The sequence below is a fragment of the Oreochromis niloticus genome, linkage group LG20 (genome assembly GCF_001858045.2).
Source record: "Oreochromis niloticus isolate F11D_XX linkage group LG20, O_niloticus_UMD_NMBU, whole genome shotgun sequence".
NCBI lineage: Eukaryota > Metazoa > Chordata > Actinopteri > Cichliformes > Cichlidae > Oreochromis > Oreochromis niloticus.
In genome coordinates, this window is record NC_031984.2 from 20,284,289 (window position 1) to 20,310,042 (window position 25,754).

A 25,754-nucleotide genomic window follows, 5' to 3' on the forward strand; every position below is an offset into this window, starting at 1 on the left:
ATTAAATAGGACAAGACACCATCAGAGATATTGGTGTAGACTGAGCAGTGGTGCAGGGGTAAGCTTAGATGTTTGGAGCGATTTTGGATGTTTGGAATAGCATCCCAAGCATATTCCACTGAAGGTTTCCCCAGTGACATTCACAGGGTGGGACACCCCAGAAAACACTGGAAAGAATACATCTTGTCTGGCCTTCAATTACTAAAGGAGGCCCCAGAGGCATCTAGCCAATGTTGCATGAGAAAGGAGCATCTGGACTACTTTTACCTAAGCCTGAATATATTATTCTATGTATAAAACCCCAGGATGAAGAAAAGAAATGCAAGTTATAGTCATGTTTTACATACACATCTAATAAAGCAATAAGCCTAGACAAATTATTTATTCGGCATGTAGTTCAGATATACAGATAAATCATAAAGTTTGAGATAAGTAGGAATTGACGTTTACAACTATAACATTCACAGTTTTCTTGACTTTGTGCCAGCATCTCATTTTGACAGAAATTTGATTAAGAGTGTGCACGTATGCCTGTATTGACTAAAAATTATTCACTAGCAGGGCAGCGGTTTAATATAATAAGAGAGGAAGTGCAAATATCAAAAATGCCTACAAACACATTGGTGCATTTCAAGTAGTTCACAGTTTTGACACAGTACCGCAGGCCTGTGGAAATCTGCTGTACATCACATGTAAGACAGGACTGAGTCAAAGAGACCTCAGAGAAAGGACTCTCAGTCAAGGATCTCAGGTTTCTAGAAATAGATGTGCTGAAAGCTACTGTCAAAGGCCTTCACGCTACACCTCATCTTCCATTAGTATCATCTCTCCCTCGGCCTGTGTGTCTTGTGCTATTGCTGATCATCTCAGTCCGCTGCATCTGTTGATTTGAAGAGCCCTGTTCCTCTCCCCCTGCGCCCATCCTGCTTTCCTTTCTTCTGGGGAGCCTGGACTGAGGGGGAGGACACAGTGGGGGTGGGATCCGGATGGGTTTGTCGAATCAAAAGCTCCTTAAAGACTGAGTCCATCTGGCGACAGACGTCCTGTAATGTGAAAATAAAAAAGTACGGATAAGAGAGGAAACTGGGAGAAGTGTCCGTTTTCTCTACTTTTTGACTTCAGAGCTTCCGTTTCTGCCTGCTGCTCTTGGCAATGACTAATTACTCTGTATAGTAAACCATTTACTGAACATCACTCAGATTTTCATAAGCAGGAAACCCAGACTGTGGTTTCCTGCTACCGTTAACACTTAGTTCTTCTTTTTGGTTATCAAAAATATTTTTTTTTCAAAAAAAAAAAAGAAAAAAAAAAAGAAGGACAGCCCAGCCATTTGCTCTTTAGCAGCAGCACATGACCAAGTACAGTTTGGCTCATTGTCCCCTTTAGCAACCTCTGATGTTGTAATGCTTACAGCTACAGACACTGTCTGTTACTGTCAGAACCCTTTATAATGGCTTTATTTAAAGTTGCAGATGGCTCATTGCACAATGATGCAGTATTTTTCTTTTTAAAGACATTTATTAGGTTATAAACAGAGAACTATAAGAAAAACAAGACACACCTTATCTACTCGAGAGGCTATATCCTCAGATGACCGTCGCTGGTAACTGTATGCAGAAAGAGAGATCAGTCTGAATAATTATGTTTTACTCAAGCACAGTCAGCCAGCTGTTGTTGGGTTACTTACTCTTGACCATAACAAGGAGAGGGCATCCTCCTTGGCTTACATTGCGGCCCAACAGGAATCTGAAGTGTGCACTTTCCACCTGAACCAAAGCTGCCCCCTCCTGGTGCAGCAGTTAATCTGTGTTCTAGTGCCCCGCTGCTATTGGCTCGGGGGCGTTCTCCCCTTCTGGGTGCTGCTACTCCAGACATGGACATGCTTGTGCTGTTGTCAGCCAAGAAGCCCATTTCTAAATCTGCAGCAAAGCAAATGTATACATCCTTTGTTATTCTTCAAAGACATCATTGTATGTTTTTAAATGGAGCGATAAACTGAAATAGTCATATAAACTTACCGTCTTTGGTAGGGGTGTACTCACTTTCTATATCTCCATCAACATTGGTCTCTCTGTGAAGTAAAGAGCCTCATATAATCATTCCACAATACACCCCCCCAACCCCCACATGTTATGTGAACTCAAAGATTTTTCACTGTACCCGTCATCCAGTTCTAGTGTCATGCATTTCTCATAAACTGGTCCCGGCACTTCACTCTGACTGGGGAAAATGCTTTCTTCCTGAATGATGATGCCCTTCACCAGGGCATTGATCTGAGGCTGCAGGGTCACGACGTCGTCATCATGAGCCCCTCTTATCAGGCTCGGGCCAAAACACACGGCCAAATTGTAAGGTTGCATCATGTTCTCGTCACTATACTCCGACACACTGAAGGCAGAGAGAGAGGAGTAAATAAAGAAACAATTCCCTGTTATTTCCCCCACTTTGTTTATATCTTATACATATCAATGTTTTTACAAATATCACAATATTCTGTAACACATGACACAGTTATTTAAATGTCAGTTTTTTTGTTTTTAACTCTTATAATCTTATTTAGCTGCACTAACATTGGATGTTAATGATTTTCACAGAACAATTCTGCAATGAGTAAAACAAGGCAAAAATTCAGTTTTTCACAGTTTCGTTTTCCATATTCAAGTCACAGGTAACAACACTCACTGATAAAGGAATGCAAACAGGTATCTCATGACGATGATAGCAGGCTCAGGGAAGGAAGAAATCACAGCTTTCAGCTCAGCTGCTCGCTCTGCCTCATTCTTTATTTCTGGAAAACAAAAAAGGTGATGAAATAAAAGAGAAGTTGCTGCTGCTGAGCATCCTTAGCCACACTAATTATATCCACAGGTGCAAAAGAACACTCACGGGCATGCTCCAGGAGCAGATTGGTGCTGTCAAGGGGGAAGAGTGGATTTTCTAAACCCCTGAAGTAAAGCTTCAGCACTCCAGCCACCGAGTCAAGGTCATACCTCCCCTCAGCCAAAGGGTCCTCTCCTGCAGGGGAAGCCCATGGCACACTGCCCCACATTATTAATGCTCCATGGAGACGAGAGCTATGAGTAGAAGTTAATCTAACAAACACACACACCCCTACCTCGCTCAAAAGCGTCCCTCAGGTTATTGACCTCCAACTGAGACCCCGGCACTCTAAATATCCCTTCATGGTGGAGTCCTAATGGGCAGACAGATTATCGCAGTGGTCTAAAATGAGTGCCCGTTTCCCTCAGTCACTTTTTAAACACAAGAGGCTAGATGTATGTTTTTTACAATGACATCTAATGTATTAATGTTCCTTCTGCAATGAAGACTCACCATTGAGGTTGATATAGCGAATGCAGCTTTCCACAACAATTGGAATCTGTTGTCCTGATGCCTGAATTAAAAAGAAATAATAAATTTCACTGACTCATCACGAGTCAAAAGAAAAACTAAAATGACAACAAGAGATCTGAAAGAGGAAACCGGTGCTACCTTTATGAAGGACAGCATGTCTCCATTGAAAAGTTTTTGGTTGTGCATCAAATTGGCACTCGAGTGATTCTTTCTGACACGCATAGACTTTCCAGTGTGTCTGCAGAATGACACACAGGACCGCGGAGGCACAGTGTTAAGACTGGAAGCATGAATAAATAAAAATGATGACTCAGACTCTTAAAAATAATTATATTCATACCGAGGCTGATGGTCATTTGATACTTCAGCTGGGAAGAAAAAAAAAAGGACATAACATATGATAAGAGCAATCCATTTTAAAAAGGAGAAATACTGTGTTTTATTCTGTGTTTGGTATTTTTTTTTAAAAGGGAACATTTTAGTATTCAGTAATACCACAGCTGCTTTTTGGTTTTTCTTTGTTTTTTTTAATGTGACACTGAGTCAACAACTTGTGGTATTGTTATGTGAGAAATGCAGAAGCAATACCTTTTTCTACAGCTTCTTTAAGCAGATCATGTTTGGCTTGCAGTTTAGATACCAGAGAGCTGCCAACAAGGTACTCCTTTACTTTCTGTAAAACAAAATCAGACCGATCAGATTAATTTTTTTTTTATCATTACCACACCAACTGCACATCATTGCTGTTGCCCCCAAATATTACAGACTCACAGTAAAGTAGAGATATTCTATTTCCTGCAGGTTGGCCCGTCGTCGAGTGACGCTCGGCTTTACAGTCAGATTTTCAGTGCTGCCTTCCTGAGATGAAGGCTCCAGATCATCGCTGATGCCCTCCAGCAGAGAAGCCTGGGCTGCTGACATGCTCTTATTAACCTATATGAGAGCAGCAGGGTTGAGAGGTGACCTGCAGTTGCTGGGTGTACTGTAGGATCAGGTCAGAATATGGCACACTCCGATATACACCCTGGCTGATAATTCTGTGTTGTGTAGAGTACCCACATTTGAGACATTATGTCACTTTCAAGTGCCAGTAGAACTGCTGAGATTTATTCTTGTCTTACAAACTGAGATCATGAGAACTATTTAAAAAGGGCTAAATATAGTCAATAATGAGGTGGAAGGCTTTCTCGCCTTATATTATAATGCTTTTGCATCTTCATCCCTTTTAAGTACTTTTACTTCCTTTCTGTACTTGAGGCTGTGATGCTTCAATAATAGGTAAATAAAATTAGATTAAGGAAACAAGAAGAAATTTTCATAGACTATTTGCAGCCTCGTTAAAATTCAAAATATGATAATGAGCAGTCCTGGTTTGTGCGATTTTCTTTACCTCCTCGGTTTCCTGGGTGACGGCTTGCAGTCGAGTTTGTATCTGTTTGAATCTGGTCTCCAGTTCGCATATCATCTCACACTCTGCACTGACCTGAGTAACCTGAAACACAAGGAAGTCTAGAGTTGTTCCACACACTTAATATAAAAATTTCCTTTACATAATTTAATCAAAATACACACCTGGTCCCCATCGTGGGGCTGATAGGGGAAGCGTAGGGGCATAGAGAAGGTGTTGTAGTTGTCCTGCAGGAGGATGTCTCTATCCCGGCTCTGGTCCAGTCTAGACACCGCCTCCTCTATTTGCTGCAGGCCTGTGCTCAGGTTATCCTGGGCCCTCCACCGTCTTGACAAGTAGGCCTGCATCACCCTGCCCAAAGTGGTGTGGTAACCTGTATCTGCACACTGGAGGAGGAAACGGAATTTCAGATCACTTCCTTCATTCGGGTGCTTTCAGGTCATGACAGAAGGAATGGAAACAATGGGCGTTGGGGTCCAAATGACATGAGAGATCATGACCTTGAGTGCTATGTAGGGTTTTTGTACGTTGAAAGGAAAAGGTGACTGATGTACTCACATCTATGAGAGTAGAGATGTCTTGCAGGTAGTACTTATTCATGGAGGAATTGGCTGCGGCCAGGTTTAGGAGGTACTCATTTCGGGCCTTGCTGCACTTCAGCTTTATTTCTTGGACTTTAATTTGTCTCTACAGCACATAAACATTGTCAGCAAGAGTCACATGATATGTGCATGCAAGCACATGACACCAAACTTTTACCTTTTCTATCAGCCTCTCCAGTTTTTTATTTGTGCTCTGCTTCTGCTTTTCCTCTTGCTTCTCTGCTTCCCTCAGCTTCCCCTCTGCACAGACATAGTCTGAGTGGTATTGGTAGTATGTTCGCCATGCCTGCACACAGGCACAAAAAGCAATGCTTTCCTCTGTGTACTTAAGAAACGGAAAACATTCTGTGTGGTTGGTTTCTCACGTACCGCCTGTAGCTCTGTGGTAACCTTGAGTAGCCCATCTTGTAGCTGAATGCAGATGTCTTTACTCTGGAAAACACGCCATAAAGACAAAATATCAGAAAAGTGAGATGGCACAACACAGCAAGGACACACTGACCCACGGCATACTTTAAATGTCAAGATTTCAAAACATATACTGGTGGTTCAAGTGAGAATGGAAGAACGATAACAGAGCAAGTATTATGTCACTTGCATTGCAGAAGTGCATGGCAGTGCATTCGTGGGTGAGTGCTTGCAGTAGTACCTTCTTTGCAAGGCGCTGTGTGTACTCCACACAATGTGTGAGAGGTTGGGTGAGAAAGTTGTTGCAGCTTTCACTCAGTCCATTATGGTCCCTACTTTCTTGGCGGGTCTGGGACAGCAGAGCGAGCCATACTTGGGACACCGAGTTACTACTGGGCTCCTTCCTGAGCACGGTCATGCATATACAAGAAAAAGAATACAAAAGGACACAAAGTTTGAAAGACCGAAATGAACTGCTGTGTAGTTCAGCATGTTACGTGCAGTGTGCAATTACCTCTTTATCCTTGATGTGAACCTTTCGGCTAGTTTTTCCAGGGAACGAGCATACTCGCTTTCAATCTCACCCCGTCGACGCAGGTAGTCTGTCAGGTCTTGCAACTGTTGGCTCTTTTGCTCAAGTTGCAAGTCCAATACCTTCAGTTGGTCTACAAGCTGACAGCGAACCTCTGAAAGGCCAACAAAGACACACTTATTGTGACAAGTAGGTTAGAAACTGGTTTCACTGATCAGAGTTAAGATGGTGTGACATAAAAAGGTTGTGTTTCTCAGTGTGGCACAAACCACCACAGGCCTTTTACCTTTGATTTGAATGTCGTAGTCCACCACACCGACCCGCTCCTTCCGAAGTTTGACATGGGAACTCATTGTTGATCCAGCTGGGTGGAATTCTGTATAAATGCAGTGATTGCTTTCATTTATAATCTAGCATGAAATATCAGCTCTGTTCTGTTAACCCTGTCTTAAAGAGGAGAGTAAAATTTGTAGGCATGCAAGCTGATCAGTATCCTTTGGTGGAAAAAACCTGTTAAACCCGCTGTTACAGCCTTTCTACTGAAGTCCCCACCACCACCTCCACCCTTCCCCTCCCTCCAATAGACCCTACGCACTTCCTCTTGAAAGACTTGTAGAGCTGAAGTGAGCATGTTCGTCTTACTGTAGCACATCTTTTCAAAGTGGCCACGCTCTGCTGTGTTTCCCTGAACGGCAGGCAACTAGAAAACCGGTTGGCATGTGTTGCTTGCTTGCACTGGGCAGACTGCAGAATTGCACAAGGTGCAAAAATAGCTCTAACAGCATCTCAAGCTGCCCTAAAAATAGGACGAACCACAAGGCGCACAACTGTGCGGGGATGTTTGTGCTCAACACTACAGGTGGTTTTACAGAAGAAAAAAAAAGAAGGAAAAAAAAACTTTCACCAATAAAGGTTTAAATCCTTCTGCCTTTCACTTTACAGTATGTCTTGGCTGATTGACAAGGCCATAGCTAGAATATACCCTATTCCGGTTCAGGATGAACATGAAAGGACATGTTTATCGGACAGTTGGCTTAACCTGAATACAGTTAGACAAAGAAAACTACCAGGTCTTACTGATAAAGGTTTAACTGATCGTTTCTGATCAGTTTCAGTTTCTTGACACATTTTTAACTATAATTTATGGGTGAAACTAACACACAGGCCTATCCTCAAGAAAACAGAAAGATGAGTGTGCCTGGAGCACGACGGTTTTTCTTCAGCACATGATAGTCCGACAGCTTAGTCACTTTACTTTGCAAAATACTGTACATTAAAGGAAATTTATTGCAATTCAAAAAGAGGAAGATCAGAGTGTTGTCTTGCTGGATCATAGCCTTTTGTTCACAATCAATACGGACACATTCTCTCCATTTCTCCCCCTCAACTTCCCTTTTTTTTTGAAAGCCAAACATCACTCATCAGCACTCTCTTTTAGCTGAAATGTGCACTCTCCCAACAGATGACCTGCTAACATGACTCTGCTGTATTTCAGCATGACCCAAACTCCCTGCAAAAAGGAGTTCAATTTTTGCAGCCTGTGTCACCCTTCCTTTTCCATTAGTCCCTTCATTCTTTCTCCATGCGATCAGCTAGTGAATCACCACATCCTATCCTCACAACCTGCCGCAGTATTTCATTAAGGCTAGTCTTAACCTTATTGCTACTATAGCTTTTCAGTTCCCGTTTTACTAAAGTAACCCTTTCTACCATTTTAGTGTTTTTTTTTTTCTTTTTAAACAAGCACAAACAAGTAGAGGCTTCTATAGTTATGAAACATCAATCGCCTTAGGGGGTTTGTCTATAGCCAACAACAACATAAAACGAACAAGCAATGCAATCCTTAACTGTATAACAGCATGCGCCTTTTTAGTACAAAAACATGTTCATTAAGCGTTAAACTGACTACCAGTGCTGATTTGGTGATACAGGAAAACAAATAAAAATCAATAAGAGTGTCACACATGCAGAGAGTCATACCTGATCAGGAGCTGTCTTGAGTAGTCTTTCCTCCACACTAAACTGAACTAAATGATGCCAGTTAATAGCGCAGTAACTGCTTCACCTCCCCCTCACTTTGGACACGGATGGATGTGGGTGGAGTGGAAGTCATCTCTGACTCTCTCTCTCTCTCTCTCTCTCACACACACACACACACACACACACACACACACACACACACTTACTTCTGCTGTTCTCACCCTCACCCCACCCCCCCTTTCCCTCCCCACTTCTTCTCACTCACACATTCAGTTTGAGCCATCAGTGTGTGACTGTGCATGTGACGTGTGAAAACCTTTTCTAGCCGAGTCCTTCCTCTCTCTCTTACGTGCCTCCTCTTGAACCCCACAGCAGGTTTTCAGTTCAGTCAAACAACAGCTGTTTTCACTGATTGGGCTCTCCTCGCCGGTTCCTGAGTGAAATCAGCTGCACTGAGCTCACTTCAGTTGAGGGGAAAAAAAAGAAAGTTATTTTGAATATTATTTTTAGTAGTTTTTTAAATATTTTTTTATACACTGTCATAGCTACAATACGAGTGAGCGGAGCAACCTTGACTTTAAAAAACAAGAGGAAAACGGAAAAAAAAACAGAAACGAAGACCACTGTTGCTATGAAATCATAACACAAGAAAGATTTACAACAACATTGTTGACTTCTCTATCTCAGAGGTGTTAAACAGCCTGCTGGCGTGAAGCTGAGCTTCTTGCAATTTGTCAGAGAGAGCCTAACTTTTTAAAAGATCACTGGGCATAATTTGTTCTTATCTGTCACGTACTTCTCTCTCACTCCTGTTTCCTTCCTCAAACAGATGGTGTTGCACAAACAATTAAAAAAGAACAACTGGTATTTAACTCACGCACTTTGGATGACATGTGAGAAAGAACAGTTTGATTGAAGCGAGTCTCTGTTGAGTCCCAATGCAGCAGGGAGCTGTGTCTTTCAGTTGAAACCAAGAATGACCTTTGAACCTTGATACACCCTACATAAAGGTAAACTACATCTTTGAGCTCAACTGTAAACAGTCATGGCCCAACTATTCAGTTCACTGCAGGAAAAGTAAACTCATCTGAATTTAGTTACACTTAGCTATGTCCCATTTTGACCTGTTATAGAGACACATGACATTCCTGGCAATAAAGCGTATTCTTCTGTTAACTCTTGCTGCAGCTATTGTAACATGCCATGCAGTTGTCTTTCTCCACCAGTAGGAGTCACTAGTATGAATTTGACAGTAAAGGTACTTCCCCACTTATGAATAATGGGCTTAAGAATGCGACCTGAACCTGTAAATAACAATTTCATGGGCTGAGTAGATGACACTTTAATATCATTAATAATCAATAATACCATGTTTCCATGGTGGCCATGTTTCCAAGCACTCACTTTTACAGATCAAAATCCTTCCGACTGACGACTTTTGTGCCAGCTGTTATAGTTTAACCTGGTCCGGTATTTACACCTACACCATGTACTGATCTGGTGGCATGCTCACATGTAATTCATATTTATCTCCTTGTCATGTGTTCAACCAGTTACCTGAGGACAGATCTCTATGGTGTCCTTTCCTTCTTTAATCGTATGTATAAAAAACAAACCCTTTGCAGAGGATTAGTTCAGCTTGGAAGCTACAGTACCATTTTTGGAAAAAGAAAAGGACGTAGCCCACGGAGGAAGAATGCAGACACAATGAGTCGGGTTAAATCATTAACGTCGAAGAATTTTTCTTTTTATCCGTTTATTCCAACATCATCGTTTTTATCCTATTTGGGGTCTTTAATGTTTAATCAGATCGACATAAATGAAAAACAAAAAGTATTATTTGACAGATTTATTCTGTTAAATAAAGACCAATTGAAAAGCACAGGCGGTCTGAAATCTCACACAGCTTTTACAATAACAGTAATCCAATAAAAATGAGCAGACCAGTAATTAATTTTTATTTAATTTAGATAACTGAGTAAATTGATGCTATTAATAAAGTCTCTGCTCATGACTGCAGAAAAACAAAGAAAGAAAGAGTGACGTAAATGTTGGAACATTTTTGGTGCTGAGATCAGAGTCTGTAAGGTCAGGGGAAATGGCAAATAGATAAAAACTGGATGCTGCGAGGGATGATTTTAAAAATGTCTAGAGCTGCAGTGTCACTGTGAATCAGAAGAGGAATCTTTAACATCTGTGCTTTCTGTTGCCTCGCTGACTTCACTCAGCTCTTTGCTCTCTCCTCCGCTGTCTCTCTCACTTTCTCTCTCCTGGTCGCCGGACCCCGACGGACTCTGGCCAGATTGTGCCTCTTGACCCGACACGCGTGCTCCGGGTTTCCTCAGCTGTGAGATGACCAGGGAAAAAAAAGAAAAAAGAAAAAAGTAACGCATTCAGATTTTGGTCACTTGCTCATATTAAGGGGCAATTCAGAGTGAGTGACAATCAAACTAAAGCAGCTCATATTTGAAAAAGAAAAAAGATGTAAAATTAAGCACCTCATCAGCCATGTGGGCCAGGTCTCTTTTCATTGCGTAGGCATCCTCCCCATCTGCGTAGTATTTAGGCTCTACTTCACTAATCCTGTGAAGGAACAAGACAGTAGATCAGTTAAAGTAGGTTCAAAAACATTAGGCTGTTCATGTCCTCAGCATATTTTCAAACAGAATTTGAATGGATTTTAAAAATGAGAGTCATAGTTGAAACTATCACTAATCCAACCAACATTCTTTCATCTATATACACAAAGAAACAATCATGTAGAAAATTACCCTTTAAACTATTTTTAAAGCATGGCCAGGGAAAGAAAAAAAAGACTGAGCCTGATGACAAAAAACGGACTTTAAAAACCAACCTCCGCCCAAAACAAAACAAACAAACAAACAAACAAACAAAAAAACCCACTACTACCTGGGACTAACAATCTTATAATTATCTACCGATATAAGTAACCAGCACATTTGTGATACAGCTATCTGATTAATTATACTAAACACAGGTCAATCTATATCGACTACCAGTATTATTGAACTATTATAGCCCAGCTGATTTAAATAAAATGAAATAAAAGTTGTAGTAGTGCATCAATTACATTAAAAAAAAAAAAACAACTTAAAGTAATGTTGCTAGAGAAATAGAAATACTTACTGGAATTTAAGTGTGTTTGAGTACAGGTGCAGGGCAGCTCGATTGCTGCAGTAGGGAGAAAACATTTCTTGAAAACGGGAGCACTTACAGATACAATTGGATTCAGAACATATTTTGTACATAGGAATTCATACAATTGTCTGTCTACATAAAGTGAGAAAGAGAGTTTGCAACAAGCCAAGAGTCCGCAGTACCTCTTGCGAACATGAAGTGAGACATATTTAGCATTGAAGTTTTCTATCATGGCCCGACTGGCTTGATCCATCAGCTTTTGAGCCAGTCCAAGACGTCGGTGGGACCGCTTTACTGCCTAGAAGACATAAAGAGTGTTTTAGGTGGAGCTAAAGGTTTAAGAGCTAAAGATGTTAAGATTTGAACTGGGAGTAACCAAGAAGGACGTGATCAGAAATTAGTACATCAGAGAGACAGCTCGGGATGAGCAGTTTGGAGATAAAGAGGCAAAGATGAGATGGTTTGCAAATGTGCAATGGAATAATAGTGGATATATTATGGAGGTGCCAGACAGTATGAAGTGATGAAAACCATGAAGAATATTCAGGAATGTAGTGAAGGAGGATATTCTGAGGGCTTGAATGACAGTGGAAATGCTAGTGATAGGATAAGATGGAGGCAGATCCGCTGTGGTGAACCCCCAGGAGCAGCCAACAGAATATGAAGAAAAAGAGGCAAAGGAGTTGTCTGAGGTGTCGCAGGTGCTCCGACTCACCAGGGATGTTATGTGTCCATGAGGTACATCATCTGGGTCCTCCTCCCTATAAAGAGTTTGCAATAGTCGTAAGAATCAATGCGTTTTCTTAAAAGTGACAGCAGGATACAAATATGCTCGCTAATACTTACATCTTTGCGAGCACATATCCCACAATTTTCCCATTTTCATCCTCTGCTATATATGAGAGCTGGAACGATTTAAACGGAAGCACAGTTAGAGACAGAACCGTACACACTGTAATGGTCTGTATGATAGGAGCAGTGCCATTAGCAGAGACAGGAAAAACTGGAATCAGCACTGCTCGTTACCTGTGGCCATGACAAGCCGTGATAGAAGTAGTATTTCATCTGATAGTTTTCTGGAAGACACAGCAGGTTACAGTGCTGCATGTTCATAAGGTCCTCCGGCTGAAAGAAACACATAAAAAGGGTCACACAGCTGACCGGCGATATCTGCTCAGCTAAACTGCAGCCTGTAACGTTAGCTTAGCTCCGTGCAGAAACAGCGTGGCTCTCGAGTGAATTTTTCTATACTTACCCGTGCGTTTCGTATGTTCATTTTCCAATATCAATTACTAACAAGATTATGAAAATCAAAAAAATCAATTATACTACACTGGTCAAATAATTCATAACAGTTCCCCTATGGGGTTTAAAGACCTTGTTTCGCTAGCTAACTAAATGGACCTGCTAGCAAGGAAAGCAAGAGGAAGGAGCGTGCCACAATAACGTCATACACTTCCGCTCTGCTGGGATTTCAGAATAAAAGTTGTACCTATCGTATTAATCGGATTTATTTTTTAAAACAAAGTGTTCATAAACGCTTGCTGTAGCCCGACGGTGGCTAACATAGACAACTATTCGTAATTTGAGGTTATCCATTTTTGTAAATTAACAGGGAACTGTTGCACACATTTTACTAAACAACATTCTCTGTTTAGATGAAGATTTTTAAATAAGATGATAAAAATGCAACAGATTTTCAAACACTTCCAAACACAAAAGTTTTTTTTTTTATATAGTTTTTTTAATAGACACTGGATTAAACAAACTGTTGTTGAAAAAGTTTTTATTAGAGATTTTAAAAAATGTAAGACCAATCCCACAAAACCAAAAAAAAAAAAGCTTCACAGCCAGCTATGAAAATGTTGCTTCAGCACTAATGAGTCTATACTCTGTTGTTGTTTACTGCAAAAACGACTTTGAATGAGGGCTCATTTATTTATTTATTTTACTTTGCTGCCATCCTCCTGCATATGTCAGATTTATAGTGTGTCTCATTCTGTTATTTAAAAGTCTCATCCTTGTAAAAAATAAATTACGGTAGACTTTAATTTTAAATGCCATCTACCTGCTAGTATATTAGCCTACTAGAAGTATTATTATCTCCAAAAGTTGAATCTGTTCATCTGGACATAACGTTTTTGTGGGAGAAACGTTTCGTCACTCATCCAAGTGACTTTCGTCTTTTCGACGTAACAAAAACGTTACGTCCAGATGAACAGATTCAACTTTTGGAGATTTACTTTCCTGGATGATTGAGAATGCATCAAGAAGAAGTATTATTAGTTTTAATATTTGATGATTTACAGAGGCTTCCACATTTAAAATATTTAGATGACGTATTTTAATGCATTTAAATTTCCTATTCTGTCAACGAAACAAGTTAAAAACCCGGTAGGTTTTAAATTTATAAACGTAATGCTTTTAGGTCAATCAAACAGAGAGAAACAGACACAACTCCCGTCAGGTTAATTGGCCACATCGCGCCAGGTAAACACCTTGCATCCAATCAGCAGCGCAACATGCAAATCGAGCAGGTATCACAAGAGGAGGGTGCAGATAGGAAATGGGTATTTTCAGAATAACGCCCGTGTACCGGGCGGTGACTTCAGCATTTTAAAGGAATAATACTCTGAGTCTGTATTCAGAAAAGGTCTCCGGGTTCATTTAGAGGAACATGTAAAACGTCCTCAAATCAGATAAGGACTGAGGCCGACTGATGACGAGATCAGATCGCCAGTGTCTGCACTTCTCAGGCATGCAAACACCATGGGCATAAAGTGTGATCAGGAACGCGTTTTGGCATAAGAGAAAGACTGACTCTGTGACTGAAAGCGCTTTTCCAGATGGAGACTGACCTGAGGTTGGAGTCAAGTTTGTGGATCGGAAATAAAAGATATCGGGCCGTCCTCACAGGTTGGCATTTGAAATGGACTGAGGCAGATAAGAAGAATGGTGACAAGAAAACAGGTAAGTGCTCGTGTATCCCCCTCACATCTGTATCCTAGATTTTTAATGGGGCTTTTTACAGACTGTGTTTAAATGAGAGCGCGACACAAACACTCAGAAAGTTTCACAACGCACTTTTCCCTGTTTTACTTAACATTTAAAGAACCAAATATAAATGTGCACACATGGACCACTTTGCAACACCACATTTAAAAGAGAAAGTCTGCTTCGTCTGCACTGTACTGACATAAACTGAACTGAACTGACAAAAAAGATTACAAATTACACGTTAAGTTTGAACACAGGAAGGGGCACTTCAATTGAACCTAAGTGCAAGCAGAAAACGTGAAGAACTAGTTAAGCAGCACAAACATGACACATGACCTACAAAGGCAGTTTACTAAAAACACAGGCACAAACACACCCTCCTCCTGGCATAATATTATAGGCCAACACTGGGCTTAAATTCTAGTTTGCATTAAAAAAGGTGTTTTGTTTTTTTTTCTGTCTCCTCCACAAATATAGGCGAAAAAACATTTTAATACTGTCCAGTTAAAACCACTAACACATCGTGATTTATGATACACTGCCACAGTAAATGATGTAGAATGTGATCCTTTTAGGTGTGCCAATCAGTCAGCAGACACAATAAGCCTTCTCATCAGACATTTTTAAAGGTATCACGCAAACAATAGCTCAGCTCTATTCAAGCGTCCTCGTGAGGCACCGCATCGTCATAAAGCAGCAGCATGAACGAATAGGGGCACCACGATGAAACTGAAGCAGCATGGAATTTCAGCTAGCATTATTATATTGTTTGGGCCTGAGACCTGGCAAGGAACCAGCTGTATCATACATTAATTTCTATGACAAGTGAAAAATGAGAAACAATCCTTTTGTAGAGTTAAAAAGTTCACTCAGTTGCAGTGACACAAAGAAACATGTTTACTCAATTTTTTCAAACTGTGCGTTTGCATAATTGAAGTTTCAGTACCTGTGGCTGAGGTGGTTGGAGTGGAGAACGGTCGGGTAGAGATCTTGCCCCAGAAGTCAGTTGAAGACACAGACAAAGATTTCACAGGTGGGTTTTAGATGATGGTGTAGTGTGAAAAGTGTAGACACAAGTTCACAGCTTACTTTACAATTTTGTGCAATGTGTGCCTGTAGCCCCCCCACCACCACCACCACTTCCAACGGTTGATACTATGGTTTTACAGTATGGTTTTCATTTCTTTTATCTGTCATCTGCCTTCAGTTTTCTACGTCAAGCGTAGCAGAAGTAGAAGCACTTATGGGTTGTTGTGGAGCCTGGGCCGGACCCAGTTCAGCTGCCCCAGTCGGGTCCTCAGAGACCAGTGGACTAATCACCTAAGGACTGCCCTCAAAACTCACAGTAGGGATGGATAGTTGGACTAGAAACACAGCTGATATTTAACCTTGTATTTCTCCTAAACAGACTATTATTTTACTTTAACAAAAAAAATTTAATCAGTTGCATGTAATCGGTGTCATGTCTGACGTTTTCAGCTCCCATCTGTGATATTCAACATGCATCTTTCAGGTCCTTTGCGCCCACATAGACTGCTGGTGTTCATCAACCCATTTGGAGGAAAGAAGAAAGGAAGAGAGATCTACCATTCACTTGTTGCCCCTCTGTTTGAGCTGGCTGGGATCAGCTCTCACGTTATAGGTAAATTGAGCGTATAGTTGATGTTTAAAGTTTATGTCTGACAGACAGCCTTAGAGTTTACATGTAATCATTATATACACTTTTTCAGTGACTGAACGGGCTAACCAGGCCAGAGACCACCTCTTGAAGAAAGATCTGACAGGCTTTGATGGGTAAGCACTATCAGCGCAGCAGTGTAAATACTGCTGTGAAAGATCGCTGTGAGGTGCTTTCATAATAGAAACGATTATGTTTGTTTATTTCAGTGTGGTCTGTGTGGGCGGCGATGGCATGTTCAGCGAAATACTTCATGGTTTGATTGGGCGGACACAACAAGAGGCAGGTCTTTGTGAGACTGATCCCGCTGTCACATTGCAGCCATGCCCACTTCACATTGGCATCATCCCTGCAGGTTGTTGTTCATAAGCAATTATAAACTGATGGCTTCGGATTTAAAGGTGTCACTCTCACTTCCTGATATATGTTATCTATTTTAGGTTCTACAGACTGTGTGTGTTATGCCACAGTGGGGGTTATTGATCCTGTTACTTCAGCTTTGCACATTATTATTGGTGAGGAAATATTGCATACGGTCATGTAAAAAACAACGTTTTCACAAGACTCTTTGCAACTGCGTGGAAACTAAGCACGCCCCATGTCTCAAAGAACTATGTTCAGTCGCATAAACTTGAAATAATTATATCATATTACCACTCTTCTTTACAATTTTGATTCAGTTCATCGAGGTTTGCATGCTTTGTTCATGCACAGGTCTCTTAAGGCCCTGTCTGGTCTGGACTTTTACTGGGTCATTGCAAATCCTCCGCCACCTTACTTCACAGTCAGTATTAGGTGTCTGTGGTGCCGTACTTGGTTTTTAAGAAAAATAAAGCATCGTATTGTTAAGAAATGCCCATATAAACTTTTCCAAAATAGAATAGAATAGAATAGCTTTTTATTGTCACTGTTACAAGAACAGTGAAAGGCAGTTTGGCATCTCTCCATGTGTGTGGAGTACACAATAGCGTAAGTATTTACACAATAACAGACAAATGATGGTTTTGAGATCATTGCTGATGCCTGATGCACACTGCAAAATCTTCTGCTTTTATCGAGGTGCTCACACTTGTGATAATCAATAATCAAGTGCATTTGATTAGAAGTACCCTCAAAATTCCTATGGAAGCAGTTAACAGTGTATTGATGTTTTCATAGAATCTCACAGAGTCTTGTGAAAACTTTCTTTCTCATGAATGTAAAGGAAGTGTAACCCTGATCTTTTTTTTCAAAATTTGAAGTGGATAATTAAGTTTGTATACCCACCCCTTGATGTCCTCAATACCTCGCAGGAGACTCTCAGCCATTAGACGTGTGTTCAGTTCACCATGCTTCCACCCTGGTACGCTACTCGGTATCTCTGGTGGGCTATGGCTTCTATGGAGACGTACTGGCTGAGAGTGAAAAACACCGCTGGATGGGACCTCTCAGATACGACTATTCAGGTCGTATAATGATGATTCATTTAGAACAAAGCAAATTACAGTATGCTGAATAACATTCTGTTAGATTCTCTATATTTATTTTTAACTCAAAGTTAAAAATTCATCCTGAAACTAAAACTGTTATCAAGATGACCAAAATGAAAGTCTCTAGTGACATCTGTGCTTCCCTTTTCAGCATTTGCTATAGTAAAACCACTGTTGTTCTATTTTAAAATCTTGCACATATACAGTATCTGGGTTTCTTTCTTAACCTAACTTTTCTTTTCTTCTGTGTAGGTACAGTTGTGTACCTGAGCAACAGAAGCTATGCGGGCATAGTTCAGTATCTACCAGCAGACCCGCTGCTCTCCAGCCCTAGAGATAAAACGCGCTGCCTCTCAGGGTAAAACGCCTACTAGAAAGAGATAAAAAGAGACTGTGCTCTGGCTTTCCTCCCACTGTTAATGTAACTGCAACTTTAACATGCAAGTCATGCCAAAACGTGACCTTGAAGAAAATATGAAAGCCTTTAATTTTTTTCGTTACTCTGGTGGGGGTTTTAAAAAGGAAGATCATTTTTAATCTTTTAATTTGAAAGCGAGAAGGTGCCCTTGTGAGGAGCATCATTATTATTCAAGGACTAGTGAAATGGGTCAAATTCACTTTGAGATACTGTAACCGCTACCCCCTGTAGCGGGGACTCAGGTCCTGGTTGCTCGTACCTTGAGGAGGGTAGAAGAGGAATAGCAAGAGAAACTTGATCTAGTTGAAAGTTGAGACCAAGCCTCTTGTTAGTACCTTAGTTTTTGTTTGGGGCAGGTGTCTTTGGCTGTCAGCGAATGGATTATAATGCTCTTATGAATGCTGTTGCTAAGGTCAGGGAGCTTGTTAGTTCACAGACTTGAAGGAGAGTGAAACTCTTTGTTCTTTTTAGGTGCAATGTGTGCTCCAGAAGTACAGAGCGACTATTCCCACACACTTCTGATTCAGGCTCCCTGTACAGCTCCCACTTCAGCCAGTACAGCAATGACTCTGAAGGTAATGATACAAATACTCATAAATTCTGGTACATGATAACAAGATGACATCAGACAGCTGCTGCAGATTGCTGCACATCTCAAATGTGGACTGTTGGCTTGAGATTGAGTGACTGTAGAGGCTGTTTGAGTGCAGTTAAACTCATTGTCATGTTCAAAAAACCAGTTTGAGATGATGAGAGTAGAAGCCATCAAAAGATGGGTACCCTGCGATTATAAAAGGACACCACTAACACTGAATGACACCACCACCCTTAAGTGTTGATACAAGGCAGGATGCATTCATGTTTTTATGTTGTTTATGCAAAATTGTGACCCTTCCAACAATCAGTATTCACTGGAACAAAACTGAACCACAAAAGATTTTTTTTCAGTCTTCTGTGGTCCAATTTTAGTGAGCCTGTGAAAATTATAGCCTCAATTTCCTGTTTTCTAGCTGACAGCAGTGGCACCCATCTGCTTCAAGATACAACTTTTTGTTTGTTCAGACATGCCCTTCTCTATACCTTCGTTGTCACGACTGGTGGTTTGAGTTTTTCTTGCCTTCCTGTTGTTGTCCACAACACATATTGAAATAAGTAAAATCACACAAATGTTTTTCCCCCCCATTTCCTTACTCTATTAAAAATTGCCTTATGACCCCTGGGGCACCTCTTTCTATAATTAAACATTGGCCAAACATTATTTTCTTTTAGAAATCATCAACATATGCTAAGATTGTTCTAATTGTAGTATCTCCAATCTCTTCGTCTCTCTTTAGGTGAATGGGTGAGTGTGGAGGGCAGGTTCAGGTGTGTATCGCTCACTTGTATGTCCAGCTCATGTGCCAGGAGCCCATTAGGTCTCTCTCCGTCTGCTCATCTGGCAGACGGAACAGGGGATCTCATCCTAGTATGGGACACTCACCCACTGAGCTTCCTCAAGTTTCTCTACAGACACACAAGCACACAGGACCAGGTATATCACATTCAGCTGAAAACAAAAACGGACTGAGAAATTTTAGAAACTGCTTGACCCAATCGTTCCTACTTCTCCTAGTTCGACCTGCCGTTTGTGGAGGTCCATCGAGTGAAGGCCGTCCGTTTCTCTCTCCCAGATGGCAGAGAAGAAGAGGTGCATGAAGAAATCGGAGAGCTGAATTGCGCAATAGGTGGCGAAGAGCGAGAATACGTGGACACTGTATGCAGAAATGGATCTCAGCAGCAATTGGCACAGAGTGTGGTGGAGCGAGAGACGAAGAACGAGCACAAAACAGTGGCTCCCATCCTGTGTGGTCTGTGCTGCAAAAAGACTCCAGCTGTGTCCGTGTGGAACTGTGATGGAGAGATTCTGCCTTTCACTGAGATCTTCTGCAGGTAAGAGCACCACCCAGCGTGTTCTTCTACAATTCAATTTTATTTATACAGTGCTGAATTACAACAGTTGCCTCATAGCACTTTATATTGTAGGGTAAAGATCCTACAATAATACGTTATGATACATAAGATATATGATTAAATAGATTTGTTCACTTCTGTCAGGATCCACGGTCAGCTGGTACGTCTGTACGCCAGGGGCATTGAGGACGGAGCAGCCATGCAAAACTGCAGCCGGGAGAGTGACAAGAATAAAAGTAGATGCATCACATACAAATAGTCTGAACTAAATTCTTGATGAGAAAAAAGTGAAGAATAGTGTTTGCATCGTGGGACTGATTTGTGAATTTATTAAAAAAAAAAAAAAAAAATTAGGCAGACTAGCTTTCTGTGATTGCCAAAAAGTTCCTTTTATTTCAGGTACTTCTATGGATTGTCATTGTAATAACGATAAAGACTATTTATTTTTTAAATGTGCATGTGTGTGTTAGTTGACTACTGCTTGCTAATTTGGGGGGCTTTCGTTTGGTCAGCAAACTAGATTCACTTTTACAGTATGCTGCAAGTGAGCAGTTTGTGGTCTGAATTTTATTTATGTGCACAAGTTTTCAGAGAATAAGGTCATGGGTAATGCAAACAGAACTTGAAAGACAACAAAATCTTTGTGCAATGAAAAAGGCTTGCATGACTTTTTATTGCTTGATTGTTCAGCAGCAGTGCATATTTTATATGCAACTGAATAAAAGGTGATTCTACTGGTTCTGCATTATCTATAAACATTCTTCTAGCTTCACACAAATCTATTAAATGCATGACAATTTAAAAAATATATATATATGGCCCATTAAAATCATTACTGCAGAAGGTTGTCACAAAAAACTACAAAAAGTTGTTTAAAAAGATGTTTGTCCTTGCTGCACTTCCCCCTGCTTTCAAAGTATTAGCAGGATCACTTAATGGTCTATTTCTGATGTGAAAGAAACTGTGTGCATGCAGTTCCAGTTAGGCCTTGAACCTGGTAGAGACAAAGTACAAGAACCAGAATCAATCTGGTGAAAACTGCTGATAGAAATAGAAAATAATAAAACCATATGAAAAAATGTTAATGTTCATGCATTGTAAGAGATTGACATGTTGGTAAGAGAGTTCTTAGTTTAGATTAGAACATACCTGAGAGTTGTTCTTACCTGACGCCAGACATTTAAATGTGTTTCCTGCATGACTGATACTAAAAGAGGCACCTGTTGTTACGAACCAGGCCAGCAGGTCCTTCTGGTATACATGGGTCTGTTTATATGACTCCCATTGGGCATTAGTGACAATTGTAAACAAAGGCCTTACAATACAGTGAACGCTCTTGAATTCTTAACAGTTAAATGGCACAGCCAGTAAATAATTATCCTATACTCTATCTATAAGATACCATAAACGTTGTAGATTTTCCATGTCCACAATGTCCCAAGGTCGTAGGAATACAGATATTTGCAATGCTTTTAAAAAATTGCAAGAAAAAGAGTGAATGGTGATTTATTTAGAAATACCAGATTTACATCAAAATCAGTCTGATACAGCTTGTTTTAATCTCCGCTGTCATTCTCTGCATGATTAGTCATAAAAACCAGTGCTTTCTTCTGTACATGCAGAAATCAATCACGTTCAGCAGTGACTGCAGTAAACTTGACTGTTTGTGAACTTTGTTTTTTCTACAGTGGTGGCAACCTTTTCTCGAGTACTTGATTGTGAGACAGAAAGAATTAAGCGGTGTGGGGCTGCACCCACTTGTATGTTCCCTCATAGCGAAATCCCACGCTCTTCACGAGATCGTCTGCTTCTCTTGGACCACGACTGTGGACATAACAGATAAGACGGGAACAAGAACTGTCACTGTTAAAGTGTGATATGCGTATTTCATTCTGCCTCATAAAACAGTGTTTACCTTCCATATGTGTAGGGAATGGGGCGTGGCTTCTCTTTCTCTATTTGGTGGAGGAGGGGGGTGAAGATCCTCCAGGCCTCCCGTAACTCATCACTGAGACAGAAAGATGAAAACATTTCAACAAAAAAAAATAAAATAAATACAAAGAGGGAACACTGAAAATCACTGCCTAAAAAATTAAAAAGAGCTGTTTAAACTTGGCCGGTACACATCTCCAGCCAAAAGTGTTGATAAAATATTTGGCACAAACTGTGCAAATGTGCTCATGTTTTCAGTGATGACACCAACCTGCGAACAAAATGCATTTGATTTCCACAGAAGACATCCAGTATGAGTCTTTCATAAGCATCTGGGAGCTTCACATCCTGCAAATAGACAGCAACTGTTAAAATCCTACATGCATACTAAGTTCAAGTTTATTGACCTACAGTATCAAGGATAAGTAACAATGGGACATCCACCATTGTAGTGTCAAAATTTATTAAATATATTATTTTAAAGGTGATTTATTGTGCTTTTTTTCCCCAACTCCACCTATTGCCAAGAGAGTCTTTGAACAGCAGGTGGGTGTCGCTGCTGTGCTAACATATGGAGCAGTTTGTCTGAGATGACTGGATTAAGGATTTCCACACATATTGACATCATTTCAAAGTAGAAAAAAAACTTGTGGCTCACAAGGATTGCTCATAAATAAATTGTATTTTCCTTACAGAATATATACATTTTGTAAGGAAAAGCATAATGTTTCCTTCAAGAGTAAGAGTTGCTTCTGAAAGCTGGATTACAATTAATATTTTGACATGAGCTTGAGGCACCTTGTATCGACTCTTGTAGGTGAGATCCAGCTCGGTCTCCTCTGGATTGAAGTAAACCCCAGGCCTCTTGGTCATCATTTTCAAGTAAATGGCTTCATCTGGCTGTACCCGCACCACCAGCTCATTCCTCTGACAGCAATCGCCAAAAATGTCCCCCGGCACGTCAGTGAACTGCAGACGTACTTCTGCTTTCCGCTCATTTAGTGCTTTACCACAGCGCAGAATAAAAGGAACTCCTGATGTATTGTGCACGGTGCGATGACATGCAAAAGCATGCAAAAGCAAGACAGGGAGAATTTAAGGAGGCTTGATAAAACATAGACTATAGTCTAAAGACAGGTGAGGAACAAAAAAGCTGGACTAAAGCCTCACCATCCCATCTCTCATTCTGGACATGCAGGACTGTTGTTGCAAAAGTTGGTGTGCAGGAGTCTTTGGGCACCGTGGGATCATCAAGGTATCCCAGTCTGGATTGACCTTCCCCTTCAGGATCTCCGACATACTGGCCAAGCACAACATCTGATAGTTCAACAGGAGGTATACACTTCAACACCTTCACCTAGAGTTTGAGAAAAAAAATGGGGTGGATAAAGGATGGCAATGACTTGATAATCGTGCTATGGAAAGCAATTCCCAAATTCTTACAATCCCTGGTTTTACCTTCTCATCCCTCACGTCATCTGGACTGGTAGAAGGAGGTTTCTCCATTGCAACCAAACAGAGCATCTGGAGAAGATGGTTCTGCATGACATCTCTATATTAAGAAGAAAAGAAAGCAATGAGGGAAAGTTTACAAACTAACTTTTTTTTTTAACCTACATTTATCTGAATGCAGTCTCTCTCACCGAATAATACCAAAGTCATCAAAGTACCCTCCACGGCCCTGAGTGCCAAAAGGCTCCTTGAAGGTGAGAACCACACAGGCCACACTGTTCCTGTTCCATATGGGTCCAAAAATGCGATTTCCAAACCTGGAAATGAGTGAGTAAAATATTACTAAAACAAAACAGAAGGATGGAAAAGTTGAATAGTAATGAATACTTCTGAAATTCAGCAATACCATCTATGACAACCTGAAAGTTCATTCCTGTGATAAAATCTACCAAAAAAAGTCTATACTGAGCTTGTTACCTAAGCACCATGAGGTTCTGGACCATCTCTTTTCCCAGGTAGTGATCTATGCGGTAGATCTGGTCCTCTGTGAACAGGGACGAAAGGTGGGCTGACAGTTCCTGTGAGCTCTGGAGGTCACGACCAAAGGGCTTCTCAACAATTACCCTGTTCCAACCTCTGCCACAAAAACAGTGGATTAAGAAAATGCAGTCAACACTACGTGAGGTATTGTTTTTAAGGACTCGTCAGGTACTAACTTGAGGCTCATGCAGTGGGTTCTGATGTTTTTGCTGACATGATGGTAGACAGTCGGTGGTAGAGCCAGGTAGAAAAGTCTATTAGCGTTGGCGCCCCCAGGTAGAGATGACAGATGTTTGTTGAGTTGGTCGAAGGAGCTGCCATCATCATACCTGCCACTCAGGTAGGAGTTTTTACTGAAGAAGGCTGATAGGTAATCGCTTTCTTCATCACTGACCTGAGGAAGATGTAGAACAATGATTCCTGAAAACATAAAATCTTATCTTTAATAGTCAAACACCCTTGAAGGTACTACCTTCATGTGGGGCAGACATGCTGCCTTGATGTCCTCTACAGTCAAGCTGGACCGAGCAAAACCCACAAAAAACGTGTTGTCTGGAAGAAGGCCGTCTCTGAACAACCACCTGAAAAAGGTAGCAATGCAAAAAACTGACCAAAGTTCAAACTCCTCATTACACAAGGTGACCAAACAACTTTAAAGCACAGCTCTCTTTTTAATGTAGCTGCTGTGTGCGTGCTGCAGTTCTTTACTCACCATAAGGTTGGATAGATCTTCTTTTTAGCAAGATCTCCCTGGTTAAATCATACAAAAAAAAAAAAAAAGTTTCTTTAGATCTATTCACAGTGACCGAACACCCAGAGTCCAAAGACTAAGTAAACTTTGGAAATAAACAATCACTGTGGTGAAAGAGAATTCGCCGAGTAACTGAATAAGTCACATTTTCCAGCAACACACCTGATCTGCAGAACTCAGACTTGTAAATCCGAATTAGGTTACTAGAACAAACATTCATGACCGATAAACATGAAACCGGTACTTTGTTCCCGGCTCAATGCCAAAAACAGTGAAAATAGTTTTGCTGCCAAATCATCGACTTCTATTGTTGCTCAACAAAGGAAAAAGTAGATGCAGCACATTTCAAACTGCATGCGCTCACACCTGGCTCTCATTCTGATTACCACACTGCAACAATGTGAGAATTATTTTTATGCGAGTTTTTTTTTTTTTTCAAACCACCCTGTCATTTCAGACACCGCAAAGTGCTTAGAATATAGTGCTATTGCAAGTCCAGTGACCACATTACACGAGACATTTCATCATATGCTGTATGAAAGAGCTGTTTTAAGAGCTGTACTCACAGATGCTCCCAGTATGATGAATAAGTGTGTATTGGAATGACTTGACCGCTCCTCCCCGTAAAGCTCCCTCCTGAGCTGCCCAAACACCTCAGAGCGAGTCAGACTCTCTGAGCTCATCTTCTGACCCATCTGTTCTTCGTCCGTCTCTGTTGTGACCACTCGTTTCCCTGTGGCTGCATGACACTCAAAATTTCAGCTGTCATCCTCTCCTTGCAGGAAAGTTTCCCGCCTCTATGCTGCCACCTAATGTACAAAATGGGTAATGGCTCTGTGCCATTACTTCCTTCCATGTATTTTAGAGAATTTAACCGATGCCATTTACCCTGCTTTGCCATGTGAATCTCATTTGTATATAAAATCAAGAATCTGCACAGTCCATCAGATGAAGTTTGATAAACCTGCTCAGTGGCGTTAAGTCACATTTCAGGTCTATTCACATGAATTTAATGCCTGGAATGTTTCTTGCTCCTCAGCCACTCCTTAGATAAATGTTGCACAACTGCCAAACAGGTACCTCTGACAAAGCCAGTCTTAACGCTTTGTAGGAATGAGTTCTTA

At 40.8% G+C, this 25,754-nt stretch overlaps 4 protein-coding genes across 6 annotated transcripts; 1 reads left to right on the plus strand and 3 right to left on the minus strand.

Moving 5' to 3' along the window:
- Nucleotides 1-352: 352 nt before the first annotated feature.
- LOC100702998 (rho GTPase-activating protein 4) lies at nucleotides 353-10,077 on the minus strand. Of its 2 annotated transcripts, XM_005478104.4 has the most exons (23): nucleotides 9,166-10,077; nucleotides 8,601-8,745; nucleotides 6,591-6,680; nucleotides 6,287-6,458; nucleotides 6,014-6,176; nucleotides 5,734-5,796; nucleotides 5,522-5,650; nucleotides 5,321-5,449; nucleotides 4,927-5,148; nucleotides 4,745-4,846; nucleotides 4,126-4,287; nucleotides 3,943-4,027; nucleotides 3,695-3,722; nucleotides 3,493-3,592; nucleotides 3,334-3,394; nucleotides 3,116-3,193; nucleotides 2,887-3,015; nucleotides 2,683-2,788; nucleotides 2,161-2,388; nucleotides 2,019-2,071; nucleotides 1,688-1,919; nucleotides 1,562-1,607; nucleotides 356-1,043 (listed from the first exon to the last, which is right to left on the minus strand). In XM_005478104.4, exons 3-23 carry the CDS (start codon nucleotides 6,655-6,657, stop codon nucleotides 867-869), a joined length of 2,532 nt encoding a protein of 843 aa, XP_005478161.1. In that variant the 5' UTR covers nucleotides 6,658-6,680; nucleotides 8,601-8,745; nucleotides 9,166-10,077; the 3' UTR covers nucleotides 356-866. The 2 variants fall into 2 exon arrangements, with proteins under 2 accessions (XP_003448278.1, XP_005478161.1); XM_003448230.4 differs by lacking the exons at nucleotides 8,601-8,745; nucleotides 9,166-10,077 and adding an exon at nucleotides 8,285-8,536 and having other exon boundaries at nucleotides 353-1,043.
- A 41-nt stretch (nucleotides 10,078-10,118) lies between these two features.
- Nucleotides 10,119-12,906, minus strand: naa10 (N-alpha-acetyltransferase 10, NatA catalytic subuni). The gene is made up of 8 exons (XM_003448159.5): nucleotides 12,699-12,906; nucleotides 12,470-12,568; nucleotides 12,290-12,348; nucleotides 12,159-12,204; nucleotides 11,626-11,741; nucleotides 11,432-11,476; nucleotides 10,783-10,867; nucleotides 10,119-10,629 (listed from the first exon to the last, which is right to left on the minus strand). Exons 1-8 carry the CDS (start codon nucleotides 12,717-12,719, stop codon nucleotides 10,447-10,449), a joined length of 654 nt encoding a protein of 217 aa, XP_003448207.1. The 5' UTR covers nucleotides 12,720-12,906; the 3' UTR covers nucleotides 10,119-10,446.
- Nucleotides 12,907-13,972: 1,066 nt separating this feature from the next.
- zgc:158263 (ceramide kinase family protein) lies at nucleotides 13,973-21,610 on the plus strand. Its single transcript, XM_003448229.5, has 13 exons — nucleotides 13,973-14,413; nucleotides 15,378-15,473; nucleotides 15,648-15,785; nucleotides 15,954-16,082; nucleotides 16,171-16,234; nucleotides 16,328-16,473; nucleotides 16,559-16,633; nucleotides 17,411-17,563; nucleotides 17,840-17,945; nucleotides 18,477-18,580; nucleotides 19,340-19,536; nucleotides 19,618-19,934; nucleotides 20,100-21,610. Exons 1-13 carry the CDS (start codon nucleotides 14,290-14,292, stop codon nucleotides 20,212-20,214), a joined length of 1,764 nt encoding a protein of 587 aa, XP_003448277.1. The 5' UTR covers nucleotides 13,973-14,289; the 3' UTR covers nucleotides 20,215-21,610.
- g6pdh (glucose-6-phosphate 1-dehydrogenase) lies at nucleotides 21,145-25,436 on the minus strand. Of its 2 annotated transcripts, none has more exons than XM_003448158.5 (12): nucleotides 25,197-25,436; nucleotides 24,592-24,629; nucleotides 24,352-24,460; nucleotides 24,056-24,273; nucleotides 23,817-23,975; nucleotides 23,531-23,656; nucleotides 23,346-23,439; nucleotides 23,058-23,244; nucleotides 22,686-22,921; nucleotides 22,159-22,235; nucleotides 21,871-21,963; nucleotides 21,145-21,779 (listed from the first exon to the last, which is right to left on the minus strand). In XM_003448158.5, the coding sequence occupies exons 1-12, from the start codon at nucleotides 25,323-25,325 to the stop codon at nucleotides 21,689-21,691; spliced, it is 1,557 nt and encodes a 518-aa protein (XP_003448206.1). In that variant the 5' UTR covers nucleotides 25,326-25,436; the 3' UTR covers nucleotides 21,145-21,688. The 2 variants fall into 2 exon arrangements, with proteins under 2 accessions (XP_003448206.1, XP_005478163.1); XM_005478106.4 differs by lacking the exon at nucleotides 25,197-25,436 and adding an exon at nucleotides 24,793-25,009.
- Nucleotides 25,437-25,754: the final 318 nt, after the last annotated feature.

Bases quoted from the DNA above. Each gene is read 5' to 3' on its own strand.
- LOC100702998 (XM_003448230.4), bottom strand. From the start codon at position 6,657: ATGAGTTCCCATGTCAAACTTCGGAAGGAGCGGGTCGGTGTGGTGGAC. The intron at 6,177-6,286 runs GTAATTGCACAC...GACCGTGCTCAG, and splicing joins TTCACATCAAGGATAAAGAG to GAAGGAGCCCAGTAGTAACT. The intron at 2,389-2,682 runs GTGAGTGTTGTT...CTCTGCCTTCAG, and splicing joins CTGTTTGCATTCCTTTATCA to TGTGTCGGAGTATAGTGACG.
- naa10 (XM_003448159.5), bottom strand. From the start codon at position 12,719: ATGAACATACGAAACGCACGG. The intron at 12,205-12,289 runs GTAAGTATTAGC...AACTCTTTATAG, and splicing joins GGATATGTGCTCGCAAAGAT to GGAGGAGGACCCAGATGATG. The intron at 10,868-11,431 runs GTAAGTATTTCT...GTTCCTTCACAG, and splicing joins TCAAACACACTTAAATTCCA to GATTAGTGAAGTAGAGCCTA.
- g6pdh (XM_003448158.5), bottom strand. From the start codon at position 25,325: ATGGGTCAGAAGATGAGCTCAGAGAGTCTGACTCGCTCTGAGGTGTTT. The intron at 23,976-24,055 runs GTTAGTACCTGA...TTTTTGTGGCAG, and splicing joins ACCCACTGCATGAGCCTCAA to AGGTTGGAACAGGGTAATTG. The intron at 22,922-23,057 runs GTGAGGCTTTAG...ACAATACATCAG, and splicing joins CCAGAATGAGAGATGGGATG to GAGTTCCTTTTATTCTGCGC.
- zgc:158263 (XM_003448229.5), top strand. From the start codon at position 14,290: ATGGAGACTGACCTGAGGTTGGAGTCAAGTTTGTGGATCGGAAATAAA. The intron at 16,474-16,558 runs GTTGTTGTTCAT...TATCTATTTTAG, and splicing joins CATTGGCATCATCCCTGCAG to GTTCTACAGACTGTGTGTGT. The intron at 18,581-19,339 runs GTAATGATACAA...GTCTCTCTTTAG, and splicing joins GTACAGCAATGACTCTGAAG to GTGAATGGGTGAGTGTGGAG.